The sequence below is a fragment of the Thamnophis sirtalis genome, unplaced genomic scaffold, assembly GCF_051295495.1.
Source record: "Thamnophis sirtalis isolate CommonGarterSnake01/CBP01778 unplaced genomic scaffold, rThaSir2_p1.2 scaffold_2, whole genome shotgun sequence".
NCBI lineage: Eukaryota > Metazoa > Chordata > Lepidosauria > Squamata > Natricidae > Thamnophis > Thamnophis sirtalis.
Window position 1 is genome coordinate 47466074 of NW_028261382.1, and position 24889 is coordinate 47490962.

At 47.4% G+C, this 24889-nt stretch overlaps 1 protein-coding gene across 3 annotated transcripts in view; it reads left to right on the forward strand.

The window, feature by feature from the left end:
• The window catches only part of LOC106546817 (neurexin-2-beta), a 254983-nt gene that overhangs the window by 198209 nt on the left and 31885 nt on the right, over window positions 1–24889 (forward strand). For 2 of the 3 annotated variants that reach the window (XM_087705334.1, XM_087705337.1), the window contains exon 4: window positions 8389–8478. The exons of the other annotated variant lie outside the window; for it this stretch is intronic. In XM_087705334.1, coding sequence (XP_087561460.1) covers window positions 8389–8478 — 90 coding nt within the window. The remainder of the gene's footprint in view (window positions 1–8388; window positions 8479–24889) is intronic. 3 annotated transcript variants of the gene reach the window in all.

Below are 24889 nucleotides of genomic sequence, written 5' to 3' on the forward strand. Positions count from 1 at the left end.
TCTTTGACTTGGAAGGGTTCCGCAAGGCCATCAAGTCCAACCCCTGCTTCCAGGCAAACTTGAAGAATCCTCGGCAGAGACGACATGGCATGATCTCGCCCCCCCAAAGGGTGTTGGCACTTTGGAACCTCCCGTCAAAATCAGCACCAAGGGAAGGACCTCTGAAATTGGCTTTTGAGGAGTGGGCTTGTAAGACCCCTCTGCAGATGATTGGTGGCCTGAATGACGAAGAGTCCTCCTCACCTTTCTTTGGAAGACGCGAAGAGCCGCCCCGAATTCTGCTTCTTTTTATTCGAAAAATACAAAAGGCCAGACATGAAGCCTCCCGGGGGTTCAGCCCGATGGCGATGCTCTTCTTTGAAATCAGTTAATTAACACAGAAGTGACAGTGTTCTCGGGCTCTTTCTGACACCTTTCTTCTCTTTCTCTCAACCTCCCAAATTTTCCGTCGCTGTTACATGAAGCCGGGAAGAACCACTTGCTGTATTATTACAGCCAGTCTGCTCGGTGAGCAGGAAACCCTTTAAAGGTAAAGTTAAAGGTTCCCCTCGCACATATGTGCTAGTCGTTCCCAATTCTAGAGGGCGGTGCTCATCTCCATTTCAAAGTCGAAGGGCCAGCGCTGTCCGAAGACGTCTCCGGGGTCATGTGGCCGGTGTGACTCAATGCCAAAGGCGCATGGAATGCTGTTCCCTTCCCACCAAAAGTGGTTCCTATTTTTCTACTTGCATTTCTTAAGTGCTTTTGAACTGCTAGGTTGGCAGAAGCTGGGACAAGGAACGGGAGCTCCCTCCGTTACGCGGCGCTAGGGATTCGAACCACCCAACTGCCGACCTTTCTGATCAACAAGCTCAGCATCTTAGCCACTGAGGAGCCACACTTTTATTTATCCTTTATTTATCTGCCTTTTAAAAAAAGCTTAAATCTGTTTCAGCCTGCAAAAATCTTGGCAGGGAACATCTTTAAGATCCCCTAAAGAGACCAAAATGGAGGAATGCCGGAGGATGAGAAATGTTTCCTGAGAAATACTGCAGGGCCCAGAGGTGATGCAGAGGATGACTAGACGGAGGGAGACAAGTTGGGGGGACTCAGAATCCCAATTCGAAATGGGATTATAGGCTTTGCATTCTGAAAAATGAAATAAAAATTTAAAAAACCCATTGATTATTAATTACTTTGGACACACCACTCCCTGGGCTGATCTGTAAACACCTTTCTGTTTTGGGAAGAATATTTCTCCTTCAGAAAATGATTAAATGGTTTTAGGGTGGGGGGTGCTGGGAAAGTAGGGTAGAAAAGCAGCGTTTCTTCAGCTTCTGTTCTTTCCATTAGGGGGGGGGGGCGTGTGGGTGTTTGTGTGTATCGTGATTTAGTTCAGATTTTATCAACCGGGAGCCCTGTGGATAAGCTGGCACGATCGTAAGAGAAGGGCATTGATCTGTCTCCACTAAAAATCAAGAAGATTCAAGAGCAATTCTCTGTCGGCTTTCCCCCATCTTTCTTTTCCTTCGTTTCTTTCTTCCTTCCTTCTTCCTCTCCTTCTTTTTCTTCTTTTTTCCCTTCCTTTTCCCTTCCTTCCATCCTGTTTCTTCTTGCCTGCCTGCATACCTGCCTTCCTCCCTTCTTTATTTCTTCTCCTCTTTCCTCCTTCTTCATTTCCTTCTTTTTCTCCTTCCTTCTTTCCTTCCTGTTTCTTCCTGCCTTTCTTTTTCCTTCCCTTCTTTCTTTCCTTTTCTTTCCTTCCTTCTTCCTTCCTTCCTGTTCCTTCCTGCCTGCCTTCTTTATTTCTCCCTCTCCTTCTTTTCCTTCCTTCTTTCTTTCTTTCTTTCCTTCCTTCCTTCCTCCCTCCCTTCCTCCTTTATTTCTCCTTCTCCCTCCCTTTACCTCTGTCTTTCCTTCCTTCTTCCTTCCTGTCTGTTTCTGCCTGTCTGCCTCCCTCCCTCCTTTATTTCTCCATCGTTTCCTTTCCTTCCTGCCTCCCTCCTTCCCTCGGTGGGCAGTGCCAACAACAGAGAGAGCAGCTACTAAGACACTTGATTGATGAATTGCTGTGCCCTTCAGTGATTGATTGGCTAATTAACCAATTAAAACAAAACTAACTGGCCCCCAATCCCCACCAGAGACTCTTTCATTTGAAAAGTTAAGAGGCCCCTGGTCCCAATTCCACTGATTTACACAATCCCAGCGTAATGTGGTTTTTTGGGGGGTGGGGGGTAGGAAAGCCTCAACAGAACACAAGAGGGTACAGCACCCGGCCCTCAAATTTGCAGGTTCCTATGCCTCTCCACCCCCGGGGCAGAGAGAGGTTCCCTTGGGGTTGCATTCCTACAAGCACAGGTTTCTGCATAAACCACGATTCCTAGGCGAGCATACTGTACCCTCATAAATAACCTGAGTTCGAAAGATGCCACGCTTTGTGCATTCTGGAAAGACAGGTTGCATGAATGCAGCCACCCCATCTTCCAAAGTGGGAGGTGACGTGTCTACACCTTGCCAATCCCTCCCAACCCCCCCCCTCGCCCCCCTGAAAAAGCCTTAAAAAGTGAAAGGGTTTTGTAGGTTAAAATGGACCCTCGCAGAGTTCGGGGAGATGAGCGGTGGGGAGGGGGGATTCAGCCACTTCAGATCGGTTCAGATCCTAATTTTACCTCTGGTTCGCCAAACTGGCAGTTGAAAGGACTGGCTGGCCCTACCCATCTTGCCCCGCCCCTCCCAGGAGTCTCCACGCGGCCCATTTTGCATGCCAGGTAAGTGTAGGGCCCACATGGAAGGTGAAAAATGGGCCTCTCGGAAGTTCCGGATGTCTGGATTTGAGCCGTTTCCCGTCTCCGGAGCCTGGAGGAGGCCATTTTCACCCTCCCGGAGACTCAAGGAAAGTCTCTGGAGCCTAGGGAGGGTGAAAACGTGCCCCCCCCCCATGGTGCAGGAGGCCAAAATAGCCCACGCCCACCCAGCAACTGGGCAGAGAAGCAGTTGCTAAAAATATTTAATCTCACCCTGGAGATGAGCCTCTTGAGGACATGCAGAGTGCATTTCCCTCACCTCTAAGAAATGCCTCTTCTCAGAACTTAGATAGTTTTGGGGACCTACGGTGTTTCCCCCAAAATAAGACAGGGTCTTATTTTCTTTTGAGCCCCCGAAATAAGCGCTTGGCCTTATTTTCAGGGAGGTCTTATTATTTTTGAGGTGCAGGAGGCGGTGAGCGTGGTCACCTCATGGCTGCTGCTGCGTTGCAATGTTTTTGGGGAGGGCTTATTTTAGCGTAGGTGCTCAAAAGCCCGATTGGAATTATTATCCAGGCAGGGCTTATTTTCAGGGAAACAGGATATGTTTTAGTCTCCTGGCCCCTCATCGCCTTCCTTGCTCTTCTCTGCACTCCGATCCTGCAAACCTCCTTTTTCCCCCCCCCTAAATGGATTGATTGACAGCTCTCCCCTTGGAGGCTTGCTCACCGAAGCCTTGAGGGTTGCGTCGCTGTGCTTCCCCATCCGACGAATGTCTCCATTTTTTTATTCGTTTAGCTCGTTTTGTCGGGGCGGCTGTTGTGCAAGTGGAAGGCGGGCCAGCAACGAACGTCTCCCCTCCCAAGTCCCTGCCAGATAAGATTCCAGCTGTGAAATTGCGTGTAGAGCCGGATCCTAATTACAGACTCTGGTCACTTTCTGAGGATGGCGTATTTTTAATTAAAAGATGTTAATCGGCTAGTTAATACGGAAGCTAATGGGAGCATGAAAAGTCCCTCGACTTCTCCTTCTCTCTAATTAGGGGACTGAATGAGAACCAAAGATGGAGTCAGAAAGGGGAGCACCCCTCACCCTGCTCCCTTCCCTTCCTCCCCCCCCCCCAGGAAAGGGTCTCTTGAGTTCTATCGTGCAGGCCCTATCCTGTCTCACCGGCAGAGAAATCCCCCCCCCCTCTGGAAAAACTGAAATGGAGACAGCCAGCCAATTTGCACACAGAAAATGGCATTTGTTACCAAACACACACACACATGGGGTGCAAGGAAAGGGAGCAAAAATTGTGTGTCCCTCCCTCCCCGTTCTTACACTAATGTGGGGTTGGGTACAGCTAGAAGATAGCAATAGCAATAGCAGTTAGACTTATATACCGCTTCATAGGGCTTTCAGCCCTCTCTAAGCAGTTTACAGAGTCAGCATATTGCCCCCAACAACAATCCGCGTCCGCATTTCACCCACCTCAGAAGGATGGAAGGCTGAGTCAACCCTGAGCCGGTGAGATTTGAACAGCCGAACTGCAGATAGCAGTCAGCTGAAGTGGCTGCAGTACAGCATTGCGCCACCTCGTCTCTATATTTGTGGCTCAGGGTTGAATTGTGAAGTCCTGGGTGCTCTCTGAGCTTGGTGGTTTTCTTGCAGACATTTCATGACCCAACTAGGTAATATCATCAGTGCTGGAAGGGAGTGGAGTTTGTGGCAGAGAAGGAGGGGGAGGGGGAGGGGGAGAAGGAAGAGAGCTGTGAGGTCCATGGTGCTCTCTGAGCTTGGTGGTTTTCTTGCAGACATTTCATAACCCAACTAGGTAACGTCATCAGTGATGGAAGGGAGGGAGGGAGAGAGGAGGAGGACTGTGGGGTCCTTATTGCTCCCAGACCTTAGTTGTTTGTTTTTTCCAGACATTCCATAACCCAACTAGGTAACATGATCATTGCTAGATGGGAGTGGGGTTTGCAGGGAGGAAGAGGAGGCCAAACCTAAATTTCCTGGCCAATACCAGCTGGTCCTCTTGTCCCGCACAGAGAAAGCACATGCCAATACTTGGTTCCCCCTCTTGCTTGGAGGGAGGGAGGGTAGATAGAAGGAAGGAAATGGAAAAAGAAAAGAAGAAGAGGGAGAAAGAATGAATGAATGAATGAATGAATGAATGAATGAATGAATGAAGGAAGGAAGGAAGGAAGGAAGGAAGGAAGGAAGGAAGGAAGGAAGGAAGGAAGGAAAAGAAAGATGGGGGAAAGCCGACAGAGAATTGCTCTTGAATCTCCTTGATTTTTAGTGGAGACAGATCAATGCCCTTCTCTTACGATCGTGCCAGCTTATCCACAGGGCCCCCAGTTGATAAAATCTGAACTAAATCACGATACACACAAACACCCACATGCCCCCCCCCACAATGGAAAGAACAGAAGCTGAAGAAACGCTGCTTTTCTCCCTACTTTCCCCGCACCCCCCCACCCTAAAATCATTTAATCATTTTCTGAAGGAGAAATATTCTTCCCCAAACAGAAAGGGGTTACAGATAAGCCAAGGAGGGAAAGAAGGAAGGAAATGGGAGGAAGAGGGAAGGAAGGAAGGAAAGAAGGAAGGGAATAGAAAGGAGGGAAAGGGAAGGAAGGAAATGGGAGGCGGAGGGAGGGAAGAAAGAAAGGAAGGCAGGAAAGAAGGAAGGAGGGAGGGAGGAAAGGAAATGGGAGGGAGGGAAAGGGAAGGAAGGGGGGGAGGTGAAGGAAACGAAGGAAAGAAGGAAGGAAATGGAAAGGAGGGAAAAGGAAGGAAGGAAATGGGAGGGGGAGGGAAGGAAGGAAGGCAGGAAAGAAGGAAGGAGGGAGGGAAGGAATTGGGAGGGGATGGTAGGAAGGAAGTCAGGAAGGAAAAAGGAAGGAAGGAAGGAAGGAAGGAAGGAAGGAAGGAAGGAAGGAAGGAAGGAAGGGACATGCCTGTGGTTTCCCAGCTTAGTTCCTGCTCTACAGCATGCCCACCTTTCCTAGAGGTCCAGAAGACAGTTCCGTGTCCTGTCCTGATGGAAGATCTATCCGTCTTTGGGGGAACATCAAACCTTCCAACTGGTCTTTTTTGGCTGCTCCTGCCAGCTTCTCCGTCCCTCCCTCCAGCTGTTCCTGACTTTTTTGACGATTTTGACAAGATTTGCAAGGCTGCTGCTGCTTTGAAAAGTGGCTTCCTCCGTGGCACTAATTTACGCTGCCCTTATCTGGCTCTGCCTCCTCGCACAACAAATATTTCACTCAGTCGGGAAACAGAAGTTTCTCACCTGTAGTATAGAGCTGGAAGGGACCTTGGAGGTCTTCTACTCCAGCCCTCTGCTCAAGCAGGACAACTTATCCCAGGGGTCGGCAACCTTCAACACTCAAAGAGCCACAATGGTCCTAACTGGAAGCCCCCCGTTCAATGCTGGAGCCGACTGGAAGTCCAGTTCCCCCACCATAGAGTCTCCTCCTAGCACTGCGTCCTTTTTCCTCTGCCGACTGGAAGTCCAGTTCCCCACCATAGTGTCTCCTTATAGCACTGCGTCCTTTTTCGTCTGCCGACTGGAAATCCGGTTCTTCTTAAAAATATCCAGGGACGATTGCCACGATTTCTGCAGGCAAGCCATTACACTGTCTTTCTTGGCGCTTGGGAATTCATACAACCAACAAAAGTCCAGGAATGGGGACGGTGTGTCGTTTGAGAACAGGCCTTTTCCTCTCTCTCTGAGTCTTCGTTTTTGAAGCTCTCCCTTGCTTCAGCGGCTTCCTTCAGGCCACTTTGGGGATCAAGGGTCCCATCCTGCCAGGCGCCTGCGCTGCCAAATTTTGGCTGCTCTCACGGCATTGTGGCTGATTCCCTCTCTGCCTCTGACTGGGCAAAAGGGGAAGCCACTCCACCAGCCCAGCATGGTCAATAAAACCAAAGAATGAACAAGGGGACATGGCTCTTCGCTGTATTGTATTCTGAAGCCCCCCCCCCAATGGAAAACCTTTGGAAAGCGCTGTCTGTACCTGGGGTCCAATCTTCCACGCCTTCTCTCACAAATCATCTCCTTTTAACAAGCCCATAATCTCTTGCAGGGTGGAGTCTGGGCAACTGAATCAAACTGAGTGTGTACTGGCCAGATGCCTTTCCTGTCACCAGTGCGGAGTTTTGTTCGACAGATACATTCTCATTGTGCCCAGAGAGAGAGAAATAGCTGGCTCTACCTAGGATCGAAACCACAGCCAACCCGGATTGTGAGGTTGAGAGCGCCACCTCTAGGCCACCGCACCACTCCACACCTTCTCTATAACCTCAGCCTTTTCTCCTTTGGGGAGGGGGGGGAGGGGACACATGACAGGTAAGCAGATACGGTCAGCTGAAATTGGGGAGGTAAGAACTCAGTGAAACGGGAGAAGAGATTGCATTCCCAGGTGAACATGCAGGATTTTCTCCTCTTGAAGCTACTGGCCCTTTGACCCAGCAGAGGACGGACCCTGGGGACAGGCTGTCACCCCCACAAAAGCTGTAAAGAAACCCTCAGCGTGGCTTGGGGTCAGCTTTGACCCTTCCACAGGTGTCCATCCCATCTCAAGCCGGTTTGTGCAGCTCTCCGAGGCCACGGATGTGGGAAATGACAATCCACGGTGTGTGATTCTAACCCTCTTTTAAAACTTTAACAGTGGGGGAAACAATTGGCAGCGGGCAGGCAGGCGGGGGGCTTCAAAAGCGTGTCCCATCACTGAAGCCCAACCTTTGCGCATTGACCTAAAGGCTACCAAATTTGGACCTGCCAATCACCCACCTTCCCAAGACACCTGGTTCACTCCCCCCTCCAGCGTTTACACCCCTCCCTCATTATTTTGATGACAAGACTGCTCAATTCCTTTGCCCCTTTTCAGAGGCCAAAGTGGGGACAAATCCAAGGGGGTGTTTATTTTTATTTTGGGGTGGGTGGGTTGCAAAATGGCGGGGTGGGGTGGGGGAGAATGCTTATGGGTGGAGTTGGTAGGCAGGGAACCAACCGGGGCTGGGGACGACGGCAGAGAATTTAAATTAAATTTAAACCAAAAAGAAAACCAGGAGAGAAAAAAAACACTACAATCCTACGAGTTGCTTTTTCCACCGTTTTTGTGAACGTAGAACATTAAAGTCGGCTAATAAAGTGAATTTAATTTTTTGCTTAAAAACAAAAACAACAAAACAACAACAACAACAACAAAGGCCCCGGGGAGAATTCGCTCCTTTCCCCAGGGCCGCATAAAGCCTTCTAACTTCCATCCTGCTCATCCTAACCCTTAAACTAAACTGAATAACTAGTGTTTTATTCATTGTGGCTAAACTCTCTAAACCCACCCAAACAAATCCCCCCCTTTCCACCCATCCCCACCCCAAAAAAAGAATTAATGGAAACTTAACCGCTAATTTTTGATCCAACGCTTAAAACTGCTGTTTGGAGTGTAGACTGACCTCTCTAAATTTGCTAACCTCTGAACTTTGACCTTCCAGATGGCGTATATGTCTCTTTTTTTATCTCTCTCTCTCTCTCTCTTTCTCTGTTCTTCTTAATTTTTATTTTTATTTTATTTTTATTTCTTTTAACATTTTTTTTTGGTGTTGTTCTTTTTTTGTTTTTAAATCCTCTTCCTCTTAACCGTCTACAAATCTTTCTCTAAACTTTTTGAAGGGAACACTGATAATGAACGGCTGGCGATTGCTAGACAAAGAATACCGTATCGGCTCGGTCGAGTAGTAGATGAATGGCTACTCGACAAAGGTAATTAACGATAATTAATTACGGTTAACTCACAAGCAAGTTTTAAAAACAAAAAAAAAGGTTTTAAAGGTGCAGCCCTCTTCCCTTAGCTTCTACGCCCCTTTCGCCTTCTTCCCTTCTTGCTTGCAGAGGGAGAAAGAGACGGACGGTTAAGCAGAGACAAAGTTGGAAGAAAAGAGTTATTGGCCAGTTATTTTTTGGCTTCTAACGGCTGAATCGTGGCTACCGGACCGAACCACAGAAAATTTGGTCCAGTTGCCACGATTCAACCTTAGACATTTTTGGCCTGGGTGATTTGAGTCTTCGGGACGGATCGGTTCAGCTGTCTCCCTGAATAGGACGGCGTTTTCTGTGCAAAGGGGGAGATCTGATGGGCAGGGAGCAGATTTTTGAGGGGTGGGAGGGGTCTTTTGCCATGTCTACTAGTGGCATCACCGCCATTAGTGCTTGGGCCTTCGTGAGTGGAACACAGAGGGGTGGGAAGAAGGGAGCAGAGGCTTATAGGCCTGGCTGATTTTTGGAAAGGGCATTTCGTCTTGAAGACGATTGTCACAAAGATGCTCCCGCAAAGCAGTAACACACAAACAAATACACAAACACACACCCTTCAGAATGAAGCAGTCCCAAGAATCAGCCGTTTTGGGTCAGAAGGCCAAGAGTAGCCACTGGAGAATCATTTGCTAGGATTGGCTTTGGCTTAGAAGAGCATGCTTTAAGATGGGGGGACTTCAACTCCCAGAATTCCATGGCCAGCATGGTTTAAAATGGGTGGACTTCAACTCCCAGAAATCCCCAGCCAGGAAGCTCTTCTAGAGAGCGTGAGCTTCACTTCCCAGAATTCAGAATAGAATAGGGGATAGGAAATAGAATAGAATAGGGAATAGAATAGGGGATAGGAGATAGGGGATAGGAAATAGAAAAGAATAGAATAGAATAGAATAGAATAGAATAGAATAGAATAGGGAATATGGAATAGAATAGGGGATAGGAATAGGAAATAGAATAAGATAGGATAGGATGGGATAGGGAATAGGGAATATAATAGGGAATAGGGGATAGGAAATAGAATATAATAGGGGATAGGGAATAGAATAGAATAGAATAGAATAGGGAATAGGGAATAGGGAAAAGAATAGGGGATGGGGATAGGAAGTAGAATAGAATAGAATAGAATAGAATAGAGAATAGAATAGGGAATAGGGGATAGAGAATAAGGATAGGAAACAGAATAGAATAGAATAGAATAGAATAGAATAGAATAGGGAATAGAGTAGGGAATAGGGGATAGAGAATAGGCATAGGAAATAGAATAGAATAGAATAGGGAATAGGAAATAGAATAGGGAAGAGGGAAGAGAAGAGAATAATAGCAATAACACTTAAGACTTATATCCTGCTTCACAGTCCTTTTACAGCCCTCTCTAAGCAGTTTACAGAATCAGCCTCTTGCCCCCAACAATCTGGGTCCTCATTTTACCAACCTCCGAAGGACGGAAGACTGGGTCAACCCTGAACGACTCAAAGGTGTTCCTTCTTCGCTTGTCTTCCTAACTCACCCTTCCTGAGCTTACAAGCTGGGGTTGTTTTGTTATCTGTATGGACCTTCCCCCCCACCCACCCACCTTTTGTGACTTGGGCTACCTGCAGTGAGAGGTTTCCCCTTGGAGAGACTGCCTCTCTCTCAACTACCTGCCCAACCTCCAAAACATCAGGTGGGCAGCTGAGCGGGAAAAGATGAAGGAGGGATACCAAGAGGGGTGGAATTGAAACATTTTAGCAACTGCTTCTCTGCCCAGTTGCTGGGTGGGGATGGCCATTGGGGGCATGGCCTGGTCGGCTTCCTGCACCATGGCAGGGGGGTGGCATTTTCACCCTCCCCAGGTTCCGGAGGCTTTCCTTGAGCCTCTGGGAAGGTGAAAATGGCCTCCTCTGGGCTCCGGAGGCCAGAAACGGATTACTGGTACTTCTGGTATGCCCATTTTTCGCCCTCCCGGAGCCTCTGCATGGGCCCTGCATTCACCTGGCCACATGGAGACTCTTGGGAGGGGAATCGTGGGGTTGGCGGGGTCAGCCACTGGTTGGCAAACCAGATTAAAATTAACATCCTGTTCACCTGAAACAGTCTGGACCTATTGTGGCAACAGAGTCGGACGGAGAGGAGGTTGGGGTGGAACATGGGCCAGTCCTGGAGGGCTCTGCATCAGAGGCAGAGAGGGGGCCAGAGCTGCATGCCAGTTATCAGCTGCCTTCAGAGTCAGACATCAGGGAGGCAGAGGAACAGCTGGAGCCTGTTCCCATTGTGCGCATGCGCAGAGCCTCCAGAAGAAAAGAACAACTCAGAAATCAGGGTCAACTTGGGGGTAAAGTTACAGGTGGACGGTGATTGGCCCCTCCCAGAGAACATAAAAGAGAAGAGAAAGGGGAGGGGGCTTTTGCAGGAAACAGTTCGTTCATTCGTTCATTAGATTCGTTTCAGGAGTGTGAAGATCTGTCCGTGAATCTCAGAGACTCTGTGCCCAGAGTCTTTCCTTGCACAGCCCCTCATTTGGGAAAATATTGACATGGCAGCTTTCCAAGGTAGATGAGGTCTGTGGTCATAAATATTCCTTTGAAAGACTGTTTTCCAGGCCTTGGTTGAAGGTGAAGGAAAGGAATTCACATTTGTTTAATCAAAGGGGTTTGTCAGGACCAGGACTCTGCCTCGGGCTTTTGGGGGAAGCCTAGGTCAGAACAGAACTGGCTGAATCCCACCCCTGGATACAGGGACATTTAAGCAGGTCAGGAAGGTGTGGGATGAATCTGAGATTTGATCCCTCAATTTTTTTTCCCCACCGAGAAGTCAACCTATCAGTCTGCTTCCCTAAGTAAAATGACCCCCATCATGGTCTTCCTCTTTGCCTCTTCTCACCAGATTTGAGGCTCAACAAACCTCTCTGTTTCTTAAAATTTCTTGGACGATGCATCTAACCCCTTCCGGACGAGAGCTGCACCTTTAACACTTTAAACTCAGCGGGGAAAGAATGAGCAAAAAAAAAAAGAAGAAGAAACAAAAAATCCCAAAGAAGACAAAGATCATTTCTAAATTCTAACTTAACCATCTAATCACACTTTTAACGTGCTTTTTAACTCAAATCAAAGTACTAAACCGCATTTTTAACCGCTAAATTCCAAAGGGCTTAATAATCGTTGGCAGGTGATTCTTCTAAAGGGGGGGGGCATCGGGGGTGGGGGCAGAAAGGGACCTTTTAAATGTATATATTTATATATTTAATGTCGATGCCTTGATGGTTTAAACAGGCTGTAGTTACCAAACCAAACCTGTAAAAAAAATATAATTAAAGGGGTTTCTAAAGTAACCAAACCAAAAACCAAAAACAAATGAGAGAGGGGGAAAAAAAGGAAGAAAAAGCAGCAGAAATTCAGATGGATGTGAAAAAGGGAGGGGGGCCTATTTATAAAGATTGGGGAAGGGATGTGGAAAATCAAGGGGAAACGCAGAGCATAAATGTATGTGAGTAACTCTTTATTGTTATCAAAACAGCAATTTCTTCCATGCAGTTTTTTTCCTTTCCATCACAAGGAGGGGGGGGTATGCAGGATGGGGCACTGTTTTAGGGGTGCAGAGGTAGAGGAAGATACCCCAGAAGGCAAGAGGGGTATACTTTGGGGGAGGGGGGGGCTTTTCCCAAACCATTTTCACAGCCCTCTCCCTGCGAAAATTAAGCCTATTTGGATAAGCACGATTGCTTCGTACAGTTCCAGGAAGGTTGCTAACAGATTAACAGAGTTGGAAGGGACCTTGTAGGTCATCTAGTCCAACCCCTCTGCCCAAGCAGGAGACCCTACATCTGCCTCTACCTACATCCTCCTGATTGTAAGGCAGAGAAGGAAAGCAATTTCCCCCCCCCCCAAAGCCTCAAGCTTCTGTTCCACCTATAAATTGTGCACACACGCACCCAACACACACACACACACAGGCATGCATATATTAAAAATTGGCTGTTGTCCCTTACTAAAAACTTGGGGAGAGATTTTCTCTCTGCCTTTGGAGGGACCTGTTTTGGTGGCATCATTAAACCTGCTTTTCCCCGCACGTTGAACATTTCCCAGCTCAAATGTGTGAGAATTCACACCATTGATCACAGTTGGGGGGGTGGGGGGAGAATAGCAGGACAGGAGAAAAAACAGCTGGGAACTTCACAATATTACCCCCCATTGGCAAGGTGGCCAGTCAGCAAGGGCTAAAGTTTTGTAGAATTTGCAAACAGAAGGACAGACTTTCTGCCGATAAATGGGATGTATCGTTTATTGCTTACCATTTATGGCTTGCAAGCTGCCTCTGGAATTGTAGACGTCGTAGAAAAAGAGAATTTGAAGGGACCTTGGAGGTCTTCTAGTCCAATCCCCTGTTCAAGAAGAGAACCCTATTCCATTCCAGTCAAATGGCTGGCCACTCTATTTTTGAAAGCCTCCAGTGATGGATCACCCATAACTTATGGAAGCAAGTCCTTCCCCTGGCTAATTGTTCTCACTGCTAGGAAATTCCTCCTTAGTTCTCAGTTGCTTCTCTCCTTGATTAGTTTCCACCCGTTGCTTCTTGTCCTGCCCTCAGGTGCCTTGGAGAATAGCTTGGCTCCCTCTTCTTTGGGGCAAACCCCTGAGATATTGGAGGACTGATATCATGATGCCATCCCGCTCCCCCTACCTGAGAAGTTCAGGGTCTTCCTATTATTTGCTCACTAGAAATAATGGCAAGGCCTTTCCTCTTCCCTGCCTTTGCAGCAAAGCCCCCTGTGGTTTTTCCTACTAAAAAGGGGAAGGGAGGGGGAAGAGAGGAAAGAAAACAGGAAGACAGGAAGGGAGGGACAGGAAGGAAGGAAGGAAAAGGGCAAGGAGGGAAGGGAGAGAAGGAAGAGGAAATGAAATAGGTAGAAAGGGAGGGAAGGAGAAGGGAGGAAGGAAGGAAAGAAAAGAGAAAGACAGGAAGAGAGTGACAGAGGAAGGAAAGAAAAGGAAAGAAAAAGAAGGAGGGAAGGAGGAAGAGAAGGAAAGGGAAATGAAACAGGAAGAAAGGAAGGGGGGATGAAAAGAGGAAGGACAGAAGAAAGAAAGAATGAAAAAAGGAAGAAAAGGGAGAGGAAATGAAACAGGAAGAAATGAAGGGAGAAGGAAGGGAAGGAAGGAAGGAAGGAAGGAAGGAAGGAAGGAAGGACAGACAGACAGACAGACAGACATGAAAACCCACAACTGGACTATATGTGTTAGGACAGTCAAGATCTAGAAGTTGAAGAACTTCAACTTAGGTGATTTTTCTACTGTTTGGTGTTGAAGTCCAAGGTGCTGGATTACGATTGGGCGGCCGGTGAGTTCCAGTCTTCCCTTTGGCCAGTCCTTCTCTCAGCCCCAGGAAGAAGGGAGCCAGGCAGGCACTCCTGTCGCCCCCAAGAGAGGAGAGGCAAAGCTAACCATCATTCAGCAGAAGAAAGAGGCTAACTGGGTTAAATGCACTGAGCCAGCCCAGCAGCAGCAGCAGCCCTGAATGGCTTCAAGAGATCCTGAAGTAGATTTTTTCTTCTCTTGTTGCAAATTCTTGGTTGAGCAACAGGCTAAGAGTGCATCCCATTTCCCATTTCCCAATCCCCCCCAGCAGGAACTGGACAAAAAGAACCAGGAATCCCAACAAGTGATTTCCTTTGAATCCCAGGACAGAATTCCTGCTGAATTGATCCGATGCGTCCAAAAAATGGAAGACACAAAACACTCTCCCTATTAGTGGATGGAGGCGTGTAAAGGCAACATCCAGGTCTGAGGACTGGGAAGATTCTTGTTGCTCCGTGTGCGAAGGAGAACAAGAATTATTTCCCCAAACTCTGGACTTTCTGAAGTACGGGTAGCCCTCGACATATGACACAACTGAGCCCAAAACTGACGTTGCTAAGCCTGACATTTGTTAAGTGACCTTTGCCCCGCTTTACAACTTTTCTGGCCACCGTTGTTAAGTGAACCCCTGCGGTTGTTAAGTTAGTCACATGGTTGTTAAATGAAATCTGGGTTCCCCACGGAATTCGCTTGTTAGAAGGTTGCAAAAGCAGGTCGTCTCTCTCTCTCTCTCTCTCTCTTTCTCTCTCTCAATCACACACACACACACACACACACACACACACACACACGTCTCTTTCTCTCTGTGTGTCACTCTCTCTCTGTATCTCTTTCTCTTTGTGTCTCTCTGTGTCTCTCTCTGTGTCTCTTTCTCTGTCTGTCTGTCTCTCTGTCTGTCTCTCTCTCTCACACACACATACACACACACACACACAATGTCTCTTTCTCTCTGTGTGTCACTCTCTCTCTGTATCTCTTTCTCTTTGTCTCTCTCTGTGTCTCTCTCTGTGTCTCTTTCTCTCTCTCTCTCTCTGTCTCTCTCTCTCTCTCTCTCTCTCTCTCACACACACACACACACACACACACATACACACACATATACCGGGACATTGCCACCGTCCTAAAGATGAGTCAGTTGCACAAGCTTCTGAATTTTGATCACATGAGGCTGCAACGGTCATAAGTGTGAAAAACGGTCATGTCACTTTTTTCAGTGCCGTTGTAACTTGAAACGGTCACTTTAATGAATGGTTATAAATCAAGGGCTACCTGTACTTATTTTTTTAAAAAAATACCTTTCATTTTTTTCCCCTAACGAAACAATCTTTATTCTTAAAGACAAAAAACACAAAATGTTAAGTTAAAAGGAAAAACTAAAACCACAAACTTATAGGATGGAACTATTTTAAATTGGGGACGAGGCGTATTTTGTGATGAGGTTACGAGGGGCTGCCCCAAAGAAGAGGGGAGGGTCAACCTATGTTCCAAAGCCCTAGAAAGAAGGACAAGAAGCAACGGAGGGAAACTAATCAAGGAGAGATCCAACCTAGAGCGAAAGAGAAAATTAACCAGTGGAACAACTTGCCACCAGAAGTTGCGTATGTGTTCCATCACTACAAGAGTTTAAGGATTTGTTTTAAGTGCCAAAATAGAAGCCTGCATGCACGTGTGTGTGCCGGAAACTGGAAGAGCAGCCTCCTCCGATGCGCATGTGTGTGCCGGAAAGATGGTTTCCGGTGCGTGCATGTGTGTCAGCCACCTGCTTTTCCAGTTTCTGGTGTGCAAGCACGCGTGAAGACCAGCTGGCTGGTGTGTATGCACACACTGGAAACCGGAAATCATCTTCCTGGCAAATGCATGTGCACCGAGCGGTTTTCTGGCGCTCCCACATGTGTGACGACCAGCTAGCCAGCACACTAGAACCCAGAAGAGCAACGGGCAATGGCTCTTTGTGCCACTTCTGGCACACGTGCCATAGCTTCACCATCACGGGCAAAGGGTCTCCTGCTTGAGTAAGGGGGTTGCACTGGAAGACCTCCAAGGCCCATTCCAGCTCTGTTATCCTGTTATAGGAATACAATTTGTGGGCTGCAATAAGACTTCATCGCTGGCAGGAAGGGTAAGGGAGGGCTTTGCTCACATCACGGAGTCGTGTGAAGGGGAGGACGTTGGGTGAAATGATTGTCCATTGGTTGGTTCAAAAGGTGATTTTTTTTAAATCTAGTGACAAGTTTGAATTATGGGCTCCTGAATGGGAAAATGGAGAAGGTTGGTACTGGCATGCTAAAAGCAGGACATGATGGGAATAAAACATGGGTGAGCCTAAGAATAGAATAGAACAGAACAGAACAGAACAGAATAGAAAAAAGGAATGGATTAAAAGAATAGAATAGAATAGAATAGAATAGAATAGAATAGAATAGAACAGAACAGAATAGAATAGAATAGAAAAAGGAATGGATTAAAGGAATAGAATAGAATAGAGGAATAGAATAGAATAGAATAGAATAGAACAGAATAGAATAGAATAGAATAGAATGGAATGGAATGGAATGGAATGGAATAGAAGAATAGAATAGGATTCTGAATGGGATAAAATAGAATAGAATAGAAAAGAAAAGAAAAAAAGAAAAGAAAAAGGAATAGATTAGAAGAATAGAATAGAATAGAATAGAATAGAATAATAGAATGGAATAGAAGAATAGAATAGGATTCCGAATGGGATAAAATAGAATAGAAATAGAATAGAAAAGAAAAGAAAAAGGAATGGATTAGAGGAATAGAATAGAAAAATTGAATGGAATAGAAGAATAGAATAGGATTCTGAATGGGATAAAATAGAATAGAATAGAATATAGAATATGGAATGGAATGGAATAGAATCTTTATTGACCAAGTGTGATTGGGCACAGAAGGAATTTGTCTTTGGTGCATAAGCTCTCAGTGTATATAAAGAATAAATAAAATAAAATACATTCATCAAGAATAAAAAGATAAAACACGTTGTGATCGTCATAGGTTACTAATAAGCAATCAAATCATACTAGGAAACAAGTAAAACAATATAAATCATAAAGGTACAAGTCACAATATTATAGTCATAAGTGGGGAGAGAGAGGTACTAGGAAGGAAGAGAAGAAGAATAGGAATACAGTCTTAGTAAATAGTTTGACAGTGTTGTGGGGATTAGTTGTTTAGCAGAGGGATGGCATTGGGGGGAAACGGTCCTTGGGTCTAGTTGTTCTGGGGTGCAGAGCCCTAGAGCAAAGGAGGAGGTGTCATCTATCCCTTCAGTTGGTTCATGGCTTCATGGACAAATGAGTAGGGAAGGCTTTTTGTGAAGTCCGGTTGTGTAGTTGGCTCTCCACGTGATGCAGCGAAAACCCAGCTGATTCTCAGTGCGTGTTTGATCGATCCAACGCCCCAATGAGCCGCCTGGATCTGAATATTAATGTAGCACAGGTGAAGGAAGGGAAATGGCAAGTTCTCCATCAACAGCAAGAAAAACTAGAGCACGTAAATGGGTTTGCAGGCCGTAGTGCAGCTAGTCCTTGACTTATGACCACGATTGAGCCCGATATGTCTGTCGCTAAGCGAGAAAGTTGTTAAGTGGATTTCCCCCCCCCCATTTTATCACCTTTCTTGCCACCATTGTTAAGCGAATCACTGCACTTGTGAAGTTAGGGACACGGCTGTTAAGTGAATCTGGCGTCCTCAATTGACTTGGCTTGTCAGAAGGTCACTAAAGGGGACACTGCAACCGTCGTAAATGTGAACCCGCTGCCAAGCATTTGAATTTGGATCACGTGACCGTGGGGACGCTGCGGTGGTCGTAAAGTGAAAAATGGTGATAAGTGTGAAAAATGGGGTTTTTTTCATGCCATCGAACCTTGGAACGGTCACTAAATCAATTGTTGTAAGTCAAGGACTGCCTGTAGAACAGGCTAAGGTGGCCCTGAACATAACAACTGCCACTTAACCTCTGATTTTTGTGTGGCTAAGCAAACCAGTTGTTAAATGAGCTGCATCACATTTTATGACCTTTTTAGCCACTGTCGTTCAGCGAATCACTGCAGTTGTTAAGCGAATCGGGCTTTGCCCGTTGACTCTGCTCGCTGGAAGCTGTCTGGGAAGGTTACAAGACTTCTGTTGTTCAGTGAGACATCGGTTAATTGAGCTTTGTCCCATTTTATGACCACTCTAGTCACCGCCGTTCAGTGAATCACGGCCGTTGTTAAGTCAGTCACACGGTTGTTAAGCGAATCTGGCTTCTCCGTTGGCTTGGTGCGTCAGAAGGTCTCCAAAGGGGATCACAATGACCTTGGGACACAGCAACGGTCGTAAGTATGAGTCAGCGGGCCAGCATCTGAATTTGAATCACAGGGATGCCGCCAAGGTCGTGAAGTGGGGGAAACAGTCGTAAGTGGCTTGTTTAATTGCCGGCCTAACTTTGAATGGTCAATAAATGAATCATAGGCCAAAGTTACAAAAATTGCAGAGAGTATATCAGTATTGGGATACATTAGTCTTAGCTCTCTTCCTTTCTTGGTGATGTACAATGTTGTGAGTTCAGGTTCTTAGCCTTCTCTGCATTTTGCACAACATGACTATTAGAATAGTACGAGAGGTGTTTTTGTGTATGTCTTTGTGTCTGATTATATCCTGCCTTCCCTCAGAGAGCTGCAGGTGGCACAGTGTTGTGGCCCGCCAGGGGCCAATGGAGCTGGCGGCAGACTCAGACAGTGAGGAGGGTCGGGGAGGAACCTGGGCCAGTCCTGGAGTCTGGGCAAGGCTCTGAGGAGGGCTCTGTGTCGGAGGCAGAGAGGGGGCCAGGGCCGTCTGACAGTTATCAGCTGCCTTTGGAGTCGGACATCAGTGAGGCGGAAGAACAGCTGGAGCCTGTTCCCAGAGTGGCCAGACGAAGGGAAGAGCTAAAGAACAGGGGTCGACTTGGGAGGAAGACCACAGATGGACGATGAATGGCCCCTCCCAGAGGAAATAAAAGAGGAGCGACAGGGGAGTGGAGTTTGCAGGAGAGACAATTAGTTTGCTTCATTGGTTCGTGACTCTCCGAGACTCCTGGCCAAGTTCTGCAGAGATCGGCCTGGCAGCTCTCCAATCCAGATAAGGTCTGTGACCATAAATCCTCCCTCGAAAGTCTTTGCTGGATGTGAATGAGCAGAATTCACAGTCAATTTATAAAAGGGTTTTTTGTCGTGACAAGGAGGCTCTTGGGAAGCCTCGGTCAGAACACACAGCACAGGTCATCTTCATTTAATGACCATTCACCTAGCGGCCATTCAAAGTTGTGATGCCCCCACCCAAATGTACCTACAACACAGTTTCAGAGTTCTGACCGCTGTGCACACAAAGAGACACACAAACACACTGTCATGTGATAACCTTTTGGGTGCTTAGCAACCAACTCACGTTTACGGACCCCGCAGTCACATGACTGCAAATTTTGGCCAAAGCGAGTTGGAGGAAAAATGCAAAAATGCCTGTAAGATCAGGTAAAGGCATGGGACAACCCGTTTAACAACCGCCACACAATTTATGACCATAATTCCATACAGGCAGTCCTCGACTTACAAAAGTTCATTTAGTAACTGTTCCAGTTCCTCTGTTACAACAGCACTGAGAAAAGGTGACTTATGACCATTTTTCACACTTAATGACAGCTGCACGTCTCCGGGGGCGACGTGATCAAAATTCAGACACTTGCCAACTGACTCACAGTTATGACGGTGGCAGTGTGCCAGCCTCCTGTGATCATCTTTTGACAAGCAAGTCAAGGGAGAAGCCAGTTTCACTTAACAACTGGGTGACTAATGTAACAATTACAGCGGTTCACTTAACAACTGCGGCAAGAAAGGTTGTTAATTGGGGAGGGGGGATTCATTTGACAGATGTCTCGCTTAGCTGTGGAAATTTCACACTGAGTAGTGGTCATAAGTCGAGAACGTCCTGCACTCACGTTCCATTCAGCATCACGATTGCAGCAAGAAACTGGCTCCAGCAATGAGCCTCTGGGAATGCCAGCAAGCCTGAACAATAATGTAGGTTTACACGAACCCACAAGGGGAGAGTCCTATTAGCTACTTAGCCAGTTTTGTTCATGAATTATTACACACCAAGATTGCTAAATCCTCTTAGTTTGCACAGATGTTTAATTTGGCCCTGGTGCTACATTCACATAGACACAAATACCCACAAACGCACTTCGTTTGCAATGAGTAAAATTGCCCTCTGGCTTTACACACTTGCATTTGTTTCATCATTCATTGCAGCATCTCAGCTTGACTCTCTAGTCATCTGTCCCATGCCTAGCACATGCGTGGGGTTGGCAGTTCATATGTGCAACTCTGCATGCAGGTGGAAAATTACACAGGGACCCAGAACAAACACGCCAGGGGACAATAGGAAATCTGTAGAAAAGGGGGCCCTTAAGAACCAAGGGTGGCTCAGTGGCTAAGGCGCTGAGCTTGTCGATCAGAAAGGCTGGCAGTTTGGCGGTTCGAATCCCCAGCACCGTGTAACGGAGTGAGCTCCCGGTTCTTTGTCCCAGCTTCTGCCAACCTAGCAGTTCGAAAGCAGGTAAAAAATGCAAGTAGAAAAATAGGAATTGGTGGGAAGGGAACAGCGTTCTGTGAGCCTTCGGCATTGAGTCATGCCGGCCACATGACCACGGAGACGTCTTCGGACAGCGCTGGCTCTCCGGCTTTGAAACAGAGATGAGCAGCGCCCCCTAGAGTCAGGAACGACAAGCACAACCAGGGAACCTTTTATCTTTGATTAAGGGTTTTGTAAAGCTTATTTTTCAAGTCAGCACAGAGCCCCAAGCCAAGATGGATTGGCTTCCTTGTCTTGGAAACTGCTGAATTTCGATCCCGAATTATTACAGGCAGTCCTCGACTTACGAAAGTTCACTTAGTGAACATCCAAAGTTACAACAGCACTGAAAAAAAGTGACTTACAAACTGTTTTTCACCGTTACGGATGTTTCCGCCTCCCCATTTGTCACATGATCTATATTCGGATGCTTGACAACTGACTCACATTTATGACGGTGGCAGGGGTGACGGGATCCCCTTTTGCTACCTTCTGGCAAGCAAAGTCCAAGGGGAAGCCAGATTAAACTTAACAACCGGGTTACTAACTTAACGACTGCAATGATTCACTTAACAACTGTGGCAGGAACAGTTGTAAAATGGGGCAGAACTCACTTAAATGTCTCACTTACCAACATAAATGTTGGGCTCTGTTGTGTTCGTGAGTTACCTGTAATCCCTTTCCTGCATTCGGGGCCTCCTAGGCTGATCAAATGGATCCAGGATCCAATATGATCCCTGGGCAAAGCTGCAGGTAAAATAGAAGAACTTTAGAATAACTTCATTCTCAATTTCAGTGTACGCTAATAGGCACACATTAAAATGAAATTTTGCTGCATACGGCTGCATAACCTTGACAATAAATAAATACAAAATTCTGCATATACCCACGTATACTATAGGACACAGATTTACATACTTCCTTACACACAGATTCCTCAATTTATGTCCATAACTGCATCCAAAATGAGGGAATTTGTTTGAGTTTTGCCCCCTTTGACGACTTTCCTTGCCACATTTGTTTAATCAATCAATAATCAATCAATCAATCAGAATAGAATGGAAGGGACCTTGGAGGTCTTCTACTCCAGCCCCCTGTTCAAGCAGGAGACCCTATACGATTTCAATCAGAACAGAGCTGGAAGGGACCTTGGAGGTCTTCTAGTCCAACCCCCTGCTCAAGCAGGAGACCCTATACGATTTCAATCAGAACAGAGCTGGAAGGGACCTTGGAGGTCTTCTAGTCCAACCCCCTGTTCAAGCAGGAGACCCTATACGATTTCAATCAGAACAGAGCTGGAAGGGACCTTGGAGGTCTTCTAGTCCAACCCCCTGCTCAAGCAGGAGACCCTATACGATTTCAATCAGAACAGAGCTGGAAGGGACCTTGGAGGTCTTCTAGTCCAACCCCCTGTTCAAGCAGGAGACCCTATACGATTTCAATCAGAACAGAGCTCGAAGGGACCTTGGAGGTCTTCTAGTCGAACCCCAGCTCAAGCGGGAGACCTTCGACTATTTCAATCAGAATAGAGCTGGAAGGGACCTTGGAGGTCTTCTAGTCCAGCCCCCTGCTCAAGCAGGAAACCCTCGACTATTTCAATCAGAATAGAGCTGGAAGGGACCTTGGAGGTCTTCTAGTCCAGCTCAAGCAGGAGACCCTATACAATTTCAGACTGCAAAGTCTCTCCTTTAAAAAAGCCTCCCATGATGGAGCACCCACAACTTCAGGTGGCATGCAGTTCCACTGGTTAATTGTACTCAGTTAGGAAGTTTCATAGTGAATCCCTGACTGCACCTAACTTGGCCGTTAAGTGAATCCGGCTTCCCTCTTGACTTGGCTTGTCAGAAGGTTGCAAGAGGGGAATCACGTGACCCCGGGACACTGTCGTAAATGTGAGTCGGTTGTCAAGCATCCGAATGCAAATCACGTGACCCTGGGGATGCTGCAAGGGTTATAATTGTTAAAATCAGCTGTAGGTTCGTGGTTTTTTTTAGGGCTGTCGTAACTATGAACAGTCACTAAATGAACCATTGTAAATCAAGGACTACCTGGACAAGATTAGTATCTCCTGGGAAGGAAGTTTGAGGGGCTTTTGTTACCAAAATTAGATCATTCTCTTCAACTGGGGTCTGAACGAACCCGTTTTCTGGATTCAGCCCATCCTTTAAACTAGCCCAACGCAATGCAGATTAGGCCTCAACTTATGATGCTTCGTTTAGTGACCGTTGCAAATTGGGACCCTTTTTCACAGTTACGGCTGTTGCCACATGCCCCGTGGTCCTGTGATCAAACTTCAGCTGCTAGGCAACTGACTCATATTTACGACGGTTGTGGTGTGCCAAAGCCTTTTGGCAAGCAAAGTCAACGTGGAGGCCACTTAACAACCGGGTTACACATTTCACATTTGCAGCGATTCACTCAACGACAAGGTCGTAAAATGGAGGGGGGAATTCCCCTCACCAAGGTCTCACTCAGCAACAGAAATATTGGCTTCTACTGTGGTCGTAAGTTGAGGGCTATTTGTGTCACAAGATGAATGTTGCATGCTTGACTGGGTACAGTAAGGAGGTTGGGGAGGAACCTGGGCCAGTCCTGGAGTCTGGGGAAGGCTCTGAGGAGGGCTCTGCGTCGGAGGCAGAGAGGGGGCCAGAGCCGTCTGACAGTTATCAGCTGCCTTCAGAGTCAGACATCAGTGGGGCAGACGAACAGCTGGAGCCTGTTCCCAGTGTGTGCATGCGCAGAGTGGCCAGACGAAGGGAACAGCTAAGGAACAGGGGTCGACTTGGGAGTAAGGCCACAGGTGGACGGTGAATGGCCCCTCCCAGAGGAAATAAAAGGGGAGCGAAAGGGGAGTGGAGTTTGCAGGAGACCATTAGTTCGCTTAATTGGGCCGTCATTCTCCAAGACTCCATGCCAAGTTTTGCAGATATGGCCCTGGCAGCTTTCCAAGCCAGAGAAGGTCTGTGACTGTAAATCCTCCTTTGAAAGACTTTGCTGGATGTGAAGGAGCAGAATTCACAGGAAATTAATAAAAGGGGTTTTTGTCGGGACAAGGAGTTTGCTTCCTGTTCTTGAGTGCCAGTAACCGGAAGACTAGCTGGCGGGTGTGCAATCACGCGCCGGAAAACAGGAGTTTATTTTTGGGCGCCTGAATGTCCACTTGGCAGTTTGTCTTCCGGGAGGCACTCGATGCTTCATTGGCCAAGAAGCCAGATCGGAGTGGGTGGTGGGTTTGGAGAGCCTACTGATATTCCAGGGGGGGGGGGCTCAGAAAAGGGAGAAACAGGGGCTCTCTTTCCAGAATTGTGGGGAGGGGGTGAGAGAAAGGATGGAGAAGCAGGGAGGCTGGACACTGCAGTAGACCCATCTCCCCCCCCTCCCTAATCAGAAAGAGGAGGGGAGCAGAAGGAGAGGGTACTTGGTTCTTTGGGCTGCTGGCTGAAGCAGGCCCCTTGCTGTCCTCATCCCCCCCCCCCCCCACAGCTGGTGAGCAGCCTCAGGTCTCTGGGATTGCATGGGTGGGGGAGAGGTAGGAGGGAGGGCATCTGCTTAAAATCCTCCTCAGGCTTTGATGGAAGGGAGGGAGGGAGGGAGGAAGGAAGCCAAGGGAGAAATAGGGAGGGAAGGAAGGAGGCAGGGAAGAAGGAAGGAAGGAAGAATGGAAGCAAAGGGAGAAATGGGGAGGGAAAGGAGGGAGGAAGGAAGGAGGTAGAGAAGAAGGAAGAAGGAGGGAAGGAAGGGAAAGAGGAGTATGGATATCACAGAAAGAGAGACAGAGAGAAGGAAGAATGGAAGCAAAGGGAGAAATAGGAAGGGAGGGAAGGAGGCAGGGAAGAAGGAAGGATGGAAGAAAGAAAGAATGGAAGCAAAGGGAGAAATGGGGAGGGAAGGAAGGGAGGAAGGAGGCAGAGAAGAAGGAGGGGAGGGAGGAGTATGGATATCACAGAAGGAGGGACAGACAGAAAGAAGAATGGAAGCAAAGGGAGAAATAGGGAGGGAAGGAAGAAGGCAGGGAAGAAGGAAGGAAGGGCAAGAAAGAAGCAGAAAAGATAAAGAAAGCTCAGTGAGGAAGGAAGGAAGGGAGGGAGGGAGGGAGGGAGGGAGGGAGGGAGGAAGGAAGGAAGGAGGGGCTGTTCAGGAGATGAATAAGGAAAGCAGGAGAATTGATAGGAGATGGTGCAAAGGAAGAGCAAGTGGAGGCGATGGCTGGATTCCCACCTGGCCCCCATCAGAGGGGCCTGGTAGCTGCCATGGGGCCCCTGGCCAAGCCTGGCTAAGAAGGGCCGGAGGGTTTGGTTTGGGGGGAGAGCAGATATGCTCAGCTGAGGGTTCAAGGGGCCATTTGTGCTCGGGGGGGGGGGGGACACCGCTGGGGAAAGACCCCGGGGATCAGGAGGCCGATGCGTGTGGAAGCCTGGCGC